Source organism: Haplochromis burtoni, unplaced genomic scaffold (genome assembly GCF_018398535.1).
Source record: "Haplochromis burtoni strain Fernald_Lab_line unplaced genomic scaffold, NCSU_Asbu1 Contig_667, whole genome shotgun sequence".
NCBI lineage: Eukaryota > Metazoa > Chordata > Actinopteri > Cichliformes > Cichlidae > Haplochromis > Haplochromis burtoni.
This window is the reverse complement of record NW_024583028.1, coordinates 84,292-94,975: the sequence shown is the minus strand read 5'-3', so window position 1 is coordinate 94,975 and position 10,684 is coordinate 84,292. Positions and strand designations below refer to the sequence as shown.

The following is a 10,684-nucleotide window of genomic DNA, read 5'->3' as shown; positions in this document are numbered from 1 at the left end:
GTGTGTGTGTGTGTGTGTGTGTGTGTGTGTGTGTGTGTGTGTGTGTGTGTGTGTGTGTGTGTGTGTGTGTATATATACACACACACAACCAGCACACACCAGCACACACACACACACGCGTACATACATGTGTGTGTGTGTTGTTCTGCCATACCAAGCACACCAAGTCCTGATATCAAGATGGCGCCAGTGTGTACGGCTTGCCGTCTGATTCTGTTCGTACTAGTGTAAGATCTCCCTTTGGCTTTGGTACCGAGGAAATGACAGTTAATTTCTATGATAAATGCAAAACTGTCCTTGATGAGGTCGCTCCTTTTAAAACTATAAACTCGAAACCACGACCAGACCCATGGATAAATAAGGCCACTCGTTCAGCCAGACGAGAGTGCAGGAAGGCTGAACGTAAGTGGAAAAAAGATGGGCTGCAGGTGTCCTTTCTCATGTTGAGAGACAGTCTGTACAGGTATCAGGACATTGTTAAAGCAGTTTTAGTCGGGGATCGTTAAGAATACATTAATATGTTGACTGTTTGTGCCTTTTACTAAAACTCGAAAAGACTGTAATCCTCGTCAGCAGACTGCAGAAGCTGCGTGAAAGGGCAGTTCTTCCATGTGAGAGAAGTCGTCGTATCAGGTGTTAACGATCGGTTTCTTTCAATTTATTGAAATAGCTCCATATCGGGTCTTTTCATTTGCTTGCCTGAATATTTCCCCAGCTTCTTGTATTAATAGTTCCTCAGACACCTGTGAAAGGTTCTTGCAGTTTTTTATCATAAGATAAAACAGCTTCGATCTATGATCGCCCTGCCTTCACATGACGTGTCTAAAATATTCACCTGCTCTGCTGTTTTTGATCAGTTTGAGCCTGTGTGTCTTGATCAGGTGGAGGAAGTATGTAGTGGCACAAAGACATCATCGTGTCCAAATGACATTATTCCAACACATCTTCTAAAAAAGATTTTTAAGGTTGTCAGTTCTGACATTTTAGCTATTTTTAATAGCAGCCTTAGCTCAGGTGTTGTGCCAGCCTGTTTTAAACATGCTGTTGTACAGCCTGTACTTAAAAAACCTAATCTTGACTCCTCCGTCCTCACTAACTTCAGGCCTATTTCAAAGCTCCCCTTCCTGTCGAAAATTTTGGAAAAGATTGTGTTTGTTCAGCTGCAATCTTTTCTAAATGGACACAATGTTCTTGAGAGGTTTCAGTCTGGTTTTAAAACTCTTCATAGCACAGAAACTGCACTTTTAAAAGTTCTTAATGATCTTTTATTAGCCACATGAAAAAAACCTTATTCAGGTGACTCAGTTGTGCTTCTGGCTTTTTTAAGATCTGAATCCGCTGCCTTTCGATACTGGTTGACCACAGCAATTTTTAATGTCATACACGTGCAGGTACGGCGAAAGGTTGCTGGTAGGATTACACGTTGGTTGTGCGTAAAGGGCACCCCATTAGAGTGGTTCAGGTCATACCTGTCTGACAGGACTCTCTGTGGACTTGGAGGGGGGTGGGACTGGGGGCGGGGGGGGGGTGGGGGGGGGAGCTTTGGCGATTTTATCTCTTCCTCAGCTCCCCTTACTTGTGGTGTTCCCCAGGGATCTATACTGGGGCCAATATTGTTCTCCATTTATATGCTGCCTTTAGGTCTAATTTTTAGAAAATACAACATTTGTTTTCATTCATATGCCGATGATACTCAGATCTATCTTCAATTGAAGGGAAACAGTCCTGCCTCACTAGAACCCTTACTTCAGTGTCTCGGTGAAGTTAAATCCTGGATGGCCTCTAATTTCCTTAACTTTAATGAGAACAAAACCGAAGTGATAATTTTTGGACCAAGCGGTAATCCCAACACTTCTAATTTTAACCTGCACAGTTTTGAGCCTTTTGTCAAATCACATGCCAAAAATTTGGGGGTTATACTTGACAGCAATTTCACCTTTGAAAAACAAATTAGCTCAGTTGTACAGCGGTCTTTCTTCAAACTGAGGCTTTTATCTAAGGTGAGATCATTTTTATCTTTTAAAAACTTTGAACGAGCGATTCATGCTTTCATTATATCCCAGCTGGACTATTGTAACTCCTTATATGCTGGAGTCAGCCAGACCTGCCTGGCAAGGCTGCAGTTGGTCCAGAATGCTGCAGCTCGTCTTCTGACACGTACTAAAAGATGTGAACACATTTCCCCGGTACTTGCCTCCCTTCATTGGCTCCCTGTCCGCTTCAGAATTAATTTTAAAATTTTATTGTTGACTTACAAAGCCCTGAATGGACAGGCTCCCGGGTATTTGTCTGACCTCTTGCAGACTTATACCCCCCTTAGATCTCTTAGATCAAGTGATCTTTTGCTTTTAGCTGTACCAAGGTCGAGGCTGGTTCATAGAGGTGATCGAGCATTTGCAGTCGTAGCGCCTAAGCTGTGGAATAATTTACCCCTACACATCAGACAGGCTCCTACTGTCAATCTTTTTAAATCTTATCTTAAAACGCATTTTTATTTACTGGCTTTTAATACAGCATGAGAGTTATTTGTTATTTGTTAATTCATATTTGGTGTTTGCTTTTAATACTCTAAGTTGTTTTATTATGTATGTTGTATTCTTGTACAGCACTTTGGTCAACGCTCCTGTTGTAATTAAATGTGCTATATAAATAATTAAACTATTAAACTATGTGATCAGTGTGTATTATATGAAGCTGAAAACTAAGGGAGGCAGATCCCAGAAGGTTGATTCTGTTCATCTGGACGTTTCAGTGGGAGAAACGTTTCATCATCATCATCAGGTGACGTCTTCGGTCTCAGCTGACTGCAGGTTTCCAACCTTATAAGCAGGACATTTGCATAATGACTGAAGCCAGCCCACTGAAGGAACAATGTCACGAACAGCCAAAGGAGCTTGCAAAGAAAAGCGTCTGGACTTCTTTAAGTTACTTGAAGACGTTTCACCTCTCATCGAGAAGCTTCTTCAGTTTAGGCTGCAAATGCTGTCAAGAACAATACACACTTCATCTGATCATTAACAAATGGTGGCCCGTAGTTTTTATACGAGGTAGTTTTTCATTCCCCCCACAGCAGGGACGAAAAAGACCCCCTGATGATCCTCTAATCGCCTTGAGCCAAGGTGTGAAACTGGGGGTGTGGGTCCCAGATCAGCGCAGAGTTTCAGTGTGAGCTGGATGACTGGATGAGTATACCTTAACAGTAATTGCATCCACATTCAAACGACTGATCCAAGACCTGAGTCACATTCACAGAGGTTGGGGAATGGCTGCAATCACACAATTATAGATGGTGACAGATGTACCCTTAGGCCCCCCTCCATTCAGAGATGGTCTTTCCTCTTTCAGACTCCTCCCCGCTCAAACCAGCGTTCCTCCCTGTCCAGGATGTGTACATCCTCATCATTGAAAGAGTGTCCACTGGCCTGTAGGTGTAAATAGACTGCAGAGTCCTGGCCTGACGAGGTGGCTCTTCTGTGTTGTGCCATCCGCTTGCCAGAGGTTGTTTGGTTTCCCCGATGTATAAATCCTGGCAATCCTCCTGCACTTAACAGCGTACACTATGTTACTCTGTTTGTGTCGGGGGACCCGATCCTTGGGGTGGACCAGAGCGTTTTTGGGATTTAGGCTTAGACAGTGTTTTTGGGCGCGTGTTTTGGTTAAAAGCCACAGAGACCTGGTGTTTAGAGAAAATGTGTCTCAACTGCTCCGATAGTCCTGACACGTACGGGATCACTACCAACTTCTGATACATCAGGACATACAGGAGACAGAGCTCTTGCAACAGAGACCCCCTTGAGTGGGGAGTCAGGTAGGCCATTTACATGAAAAAGTCATAGTTAGTCATTGTTGAGTCAGTGGTGCTGGTGTCAGTCATCATACAGATGTACAGTTCTCTGCCCGTTGTGTTTGTTTGTATGTTGATTGTGTCTCCCTGATTTTCCTCTGCTCTGTGTTTGTTTGCATCCGCTCTCCTGGATGTTTTGTACACGGAGCGAGCTCTGCAAGGGGAAGTGTTGCAGCGCGGGAGGCAGCCGCACCTGAGCTCATCAAGCCAGCGTCAGCTGTGCTGATGACCTTCTTCATGGCCGTCATATTTAGCAGTGCGGCTCAGCTCTGGTCAACACCGGATCGTTGAGTTGGAGAGACAGAGAGTAGGTGGCAGTATTCCTCCTCCTTTCTCTCTGTCGGGAGCTCTGATAAAAATCAGTGGTTGTGTAATTGTTGTAATTGCAGGTGATCTGTAGGGATTAACAAATATTAAAAGGACATTCATTCAGTTTTTAATGTTTTTAGAAGGTTTCAAAATTCTGGGAATATTTTCCCTGAAAGTTGATTGTGGATGTTTTCAGTGGGAGAAACGTTTCATCACTCGTCTAAGTGACGTCTTCAGCCTCAGCCGACCTTATAAACACTCAGGGCTGCATTTATTAACAGAGAAACACCGTTCCAGGAATATATACAGATCTCCAGCACTGTGGCTCCCGTGGCGATTCCCCTGAATCCCACAGTGTGAGTGTAGTGACTGTGGCTCCAACTTTCCCCGTGCTCCCAAACCGTGACTCCGATCCCTGGCGACACAAAGAAACACACATGTGGGCAAAGGTATCCACACTGGTGAGGTTTAGCAACACAGAAACACGGCCGTGCTAACCAGGGTTAACTCAACGATCCGGTGTTGACCAGAGCTGAGCCGCACTGCTAAATATGACGGCCATGAAGAAGGTCATCAGCACAGCTGACGCTGGCTTGATGAGCTCAGGTGCGGCTGCCTCCCGCGCTGCAACACTTCCCCTTGCAGAGCTCGCTCCGTGTACAAAACATCCAGGAGAGCGGATGCAAACAAACACAGAGCAGAGGAAAATCAGGGAGACACAATCAACATACAAACAAACACAACGGGCAGAGAACTGTGCATCTGTATGATGACTGACACCAGCACCACTGACTCAACAATGACTAACTATGACTTTTTCATGTAAATGGCCTACCTGACTCCCCACTCAAGGGGGTCTCTGTTGCAAGAGCTCTGTCTCCTGTATGTCCTGATGTATCAGAAGTTGGTAGTGATCCCGTACGTGTCAGGACTATCGGAGCAGTTGAGACACATTTTCTCTAAACACCAGGTCTCTGTGGCTTTTAAACCCCAAAACACGCTGCGCCAAAAACTGGTCCACCCAAGGATCGGGTCCCCCGACACAAACAGAGTAACATAGTGTACGCTGTTAAGTGCAGGAGGAGTGCCAGGATTTATACATCAGGGAAACCAAACAACCTCTGGCTAAGAGGATGGCACAACACAGAAGAGCCACCTCGTCAGGCCAGGACTCTGCAGTCTATTTACACCTACAGGCCAGTGGACACTCTTTCAATGATGAGGATGTAACATCCTGGACAGGGAGGAACGCTGGTTTGAGGGCGGAGTCAAGGAGGGAAAGACCATCTCTGAATGGAGGAGGGGCCTAAGGGTACATCTGTCACCATCTTACATGCTGTGATTGCAGCCATTCCCCAACTCTCTGTGAATGGGACTCATCATTGATCAGTGTTCATGACATTGTGTCTGTGAAGGTTCTCAGTCATCCAGCTCACCTGAAACTCTGGCTGATTGGGACCCACACCCAGTTTCACACCTTGGCTCAGGCGATTAGAGGATCATCAGGGGTCCTTTGTCCCTCTGTGGGGGGAAACTCCCACTGGGTTTATATCTGGGACTCTCCACCATTTGACCTTAGAACTGAAGAAGCTTCTCGGATGAGAGGTGAAACGTCTTCAAGTAACTTAAAGAAGTCCAGACGCTTTTCTTTGCAAGCTCCTTTGGCTGTTCGTGACATTGTTCCTTCAGTGGGCTGGCTTCAGTCATTATGCAAATGTCCTGCTTATAAGGTTGGAAACCTGCAGTCAGCTGAGACCGAAGACGTCACCTGATGATGATGATGAAACGTTTCTCCCACTGAAACGTCCAGATGAACAGAATCAACCTTCTGGGATCTGCCTCCCTTAGTTTTCAGCTTCATATAATACACACTGATCACATAGTTTAATAGTTTAATTATTTATATAGCACATTTAATTACAACAGGAGCGTTGACCAAAGTGCTGTACAAGAATACAACATACATAATAAAACAACTTAGAGTATTAAAAGCAAACACCAAATATGAATTAACAAATAACAAATAACTCTCATGCTGTATTAAAAGCCAGTAAATAAAAATGCGTTTTAAGATAAGATTTAAAAAGATTGACAGTAGGAGCCTGTCTGATGTGTAGGGGTAAATTATTCCACAGCTTAGGCGCTACGACTGCAAATGCTCGATCACCTCTATGAACCAGCCTCGACCTTGGTACAGCTAAAAGCAAAAGATCACTTGATCTAAGAGATCTAAGGGGGGTATAAGTCTGCAAGAGGTCAGACAAATACCCGGGAGCCTGTCCATTCAGGGCTTTGTAAGTCAACAATAAAATTTTAAAATTAATTCTGAAGCGGACAGGGAGCCAATGAAGGGAGGCAAGTACCGGGGAAATGTGTTCACATCTTTTAGTACGTGTCAGAAGACGAGCTGCAGCATTCTGGACCAACTGCAGCCTTGCCAGGCAGGTCTGGCTGACTCCAGCATATAAGGAGTTACAATAGTCCAGCTGGGATATAATAAAAGCATGAATCGCTCGTTCAAAGTTTTTAAAAGATAAAAATGATCTCACCTTAGATAAAAGCCTCAGTTTGAAGAAAGACCGCTGTACAACTGAGCTAATTTGTTTTTCAAAGGTGTACACACACACACGTGTGGAAAATGTTCCTGCAGCACAGATTCCTGAAACTCTACCTGAGGTCCCTGCAGCAGCAGCCTGGCATCATAAAATAAGGAGCAGGAGGAAGATGTGTTCCCATGGCAACTGGCTCGTCTTTTCATTCTGCCGAGCTGCTGAGAAACAGAGAAAAGGAGGAAGTGCTGATGGGGAGAAAAAAGTTATGAGGAGGCAAACAAAGTCGGGGAAGAAATATGAAAATGTTTAATTTGGGGGAAGGAAACTGAGAGATGACACAAATCAAGACACAACAATTTAAACACTTGTGCCTCAAGTATTCCCACACAGAAAATCACACCAAAGCAGAATTCAGAATTAATATTTAATTTATTCGTTCTGACTGCACATAATGAGGCACGATGGTGGTGTGGGAGGCACCATAGAGTGACAGATCAGTCACCTGTGTATGAGCCATTAAAGAGTCCATGTTAGTAATCGTGTTATATCAAGCAGACTGAAGTACAGAAATGACCTATGACCTTCTGATACATGTTACATTTCTGCAGCACATGTTTTGTTCTTTGCAACATTGTAGCTCCTGTAACGTCCTGCAACAATGAGGTGTTGGTCATGCACCATAGACAGGCATGGATTAAGGAGAACCTGAAGATCTCATTGCATTGTGGTGAAGATCTGCATAATGCGATTTAAATTGGGTAATAGGAAACTGAACTGGCCTTAGTGGAATATGTGCTCAGTTACAGCTGCTCTAGTGCATCATGGAAACAAATATGGCAATAACGCTTCCACAATTTCTCATTCTGCCTCAGCTTAGAGTTTCTGCATAGCTGCTGCTTGTCGACATGCAGTCACGTGTTACGGTAAAGTTAGCCACAGTAGCTGCTTCAGGCTAACACGCAGAATGTTCCTGTTGTTGTTGCCCATTAAAAAACCAAATGAACATTTGGCACGCTGTGCTGAGTTTAGGCTGATCTGTCGAGTTAATCAAAATGAATGTGTTATTTGGATGAGTTGGAAAATCCCGCGTTTTGTTTCAGATGGGTCAGTCTCGCTGGTGGGAGCAGGAGATTCCCATGGAGGGAACCATCCAGAAGGGGGAGCTCTTGACCTACAACTTAACTGAACTCATCAAACCTGAATCCTACCTGGTCCGCCTGACACCCATCACCCGCTACGGGGAAGGAGACTCCACTGAGCGCATCATCACATACAGCGGTAGGCTGCCTCGTTTTCTATCGTTCAATCCCCGAACAAGAGCAGGTACACAAACACTGCCTCGCAAATCTTTGTGGAGGAATTTACACGCACAGCTGTTTGCAACGCTGCTTCAGATCACTGAGGTTCACGTTCATGCACAGCTCTCTTAAGGCTCGCGACAGTGTTTCAGGCTGGGTTGAGGTCTGTAACAAACCTCTTTTTTCCAGGTATTCTTTAGTAGATTTGCTGCATGATCATCGTCCTGCTGTATGATCTAAATTCAGCAAAACGTTACATGTGCTTTATATTGAAGGTAAAACCCTAAAATACAAAGCAAACAGAGAAAAAACCCAACAATCAACTCGATGCGTGCTGGGTGCCACTGATGTTGTGGGGACATGCTGTGTTTGGTTTTTGCCAGATACGGTGATGTACATTATGGCCACAGGACATGACAGAAGTCTTACGGTGTGTTCAGATGCAGCTTGGCAAACCAAAGCAGTGCTGCCATCTTCTTCTTAGAGAAACAAAGAAGCCTTCCAAGCAAACTGTACTTGCTAAGGGGTTTTGAATTTTACTGTCATGAACTTCAACATTTAACATGCTAACTGAGGCCTGTAGAGTCTGAGATGTAGCTCTTCATGCGCTGCAGCCAAGGAGGCAGTTAAGTCATACAGGACTCTCATCCCTGCCATACATTCGTGCTTCAGATCTCCATGAAGCTGGCCGTGGTGTTTCAGCGTCTAACGAAGACGCTGGTGGGCTTTCCATCACCCGATGAGTTTTTTTTCACTCATCTCTTTTCACTTCCTGTTTGTCTGTACACCGACATGTATTTAATCAGTGATATTGTTCGACTCTGGCCTTCTCTCTGGTTCTGTTTTAAGCCACTGATGAAACAGCCTGTAAAGTGATGTCAGGAAGCATGAGCTGATATGAGAAGGCCGGTCTCACAGAGGAGGGCTTCACAGGGCCGCTTAAATGCCTCAAATGTTGAATAATAATTTATATCTGTGTCGAATGACTTAAGATAACAAGACTTTTAGCTGGAAAGTTAACACTTCAGCTAAAAGTGCAAACAGTTGAAGTGTGACAGGAATCCTGGTGGAAAGTGCAGACAGGAGTCAAAGTCAACACAGAAACAGAGTGGAGTAAAATCAGGCTGACAGAGAAACAACCTGCTCACAGCAGGAGACGCTGATGCACACGTAAACATGACCTAGTCTGCTGCCTGATGAGGACTTTAGACTGTCAGCGAACATCCTGCCACCTCCAGATCACGATTTTACCTCTGTGCCACAAACACAACCATGATGGTAACTGCACTTTGTAATAATAATAATAATGATGGATTGTATTTATACAATACCACTATTCATTCACTCTCACATACTGGTGGAGGCAGCTGCAGGTGTAGCCACAGCTGCCCTGGGGCAGACTGACAGAAGCTAGGCTGAGATATCGCACCATCTGCCCCTCTGGCCAACACCAGTAGGCGGGAGGTGAAGTGTCTTGCCCAAGGACACAACGACCGAGACTGTCCAAGCCGGGGCTCGAACCGGCAACCTTCCGATTACAAGACGAGCACCCGACTCTTGAGCCACGATCGCCCCATGTTTGTGCAACATGCCCTTTTTCCTCCACCTAAATGCTTTGTATCTAACATGCACACATGAACACATCAGAGAGCAACTTGCTTATCTTGCCCAAGGACACTTACGCATGTAGACTGGACAATAGACCCTGTGCACGAGGCAATGCTAACTTCCTAGTTTGAGACCGGATGTGGGGTTGTGCATTTCCGGTAGCTTTACTTTGCGGTCAATCGCTACTGTGAAGATATCCTCCAAAATCATGTCCAAAACTCGAAAACGGAAAGATGGCGTTAAGTTACAAAGAGCAGAAGGTGGGAACACTCACCGCTGTTGTGTCATAAAAAATCTAATGATCAATTTTGACGTTTAAAGCGTTTAGATCGATCAGTTGTTTACATCACTCAACACAAGCAGAACTGCATCACTGCAGCAGAAGACACATCGTTCACACCATTTTCGATATGAACAGTGCCTGCTCATTTACTAGTTGTATTTCATGCGTGGTTCTTCTCGTACACTAATTCAAATCTAGAATGTCGAGTATAGTCGGAAGCACTTCACAGGAATGACTACATGACGCTCGCCAAGAAGATACGATCAAAACACCAACCACTAGGTGACTTGCGCACCCACTTCTCTATTTGTCACTCCACGATACTCTCAGCCTCTCTTTGTCGTCAGGTATTCTACTACTCCTTTAGACAAACGAGCATTTCGGTTAGGAAGTCCAACAGATGTTCGTGATAATGTTTAACGACGCAACAATCTCACCTAAAATCGAAAACACCACAGAGACGAGACCACTTCCTTACTCCCATCCTCCCTTTTTCTTTATCTCTTAGAAAAGGCTCGTTAAAGGCCAGGTGGTTTGTTTCAGAATTCACTAATGAAAGAACTCTGTATTCTATGTCTAGGAGTGTATTTTGCTGGGATGATCATAATTTGTAGCTGAACTGATAAACTACACAAAGGATACTTCTCTGCTCACAAGGCAGGAAGACGTTTCCTTATTTGGTCTGTACCGGTTTGAACTGGGAAAACTGACACACGAACCTTTTTCTCTCTATATAAACTGTTGTGTATCAAATAAACCTTTGAGTCGATTGGGAAAGCAACCTCTTTAA

At 44.5% G+C, this 10,684-nt stretch overlaps 1 protein-coding gene across 1 annotated transcript in view; it reads left to right on the top strand.

Moving 5' to 3' along the window:
* LOC102309201 (MAM domain-containing glycosylphosphatidylinositol anchor protein 2) overlaps nucleotides 1-10,684 on the top strand; it is a gene marked incomplete in the record, with an annotated part of 151,758 nt that overhangs the window by 103,339 nt on the left and 37,735 nt on the right. Inside the window, 1 exon segment of the mRNA XM_005949564.3 lies at nucleotides 7,806-7,983. Coding sequence (XP_005949626.3) covers nucleotides 7,806-7,983 — 178 coding nt within the window.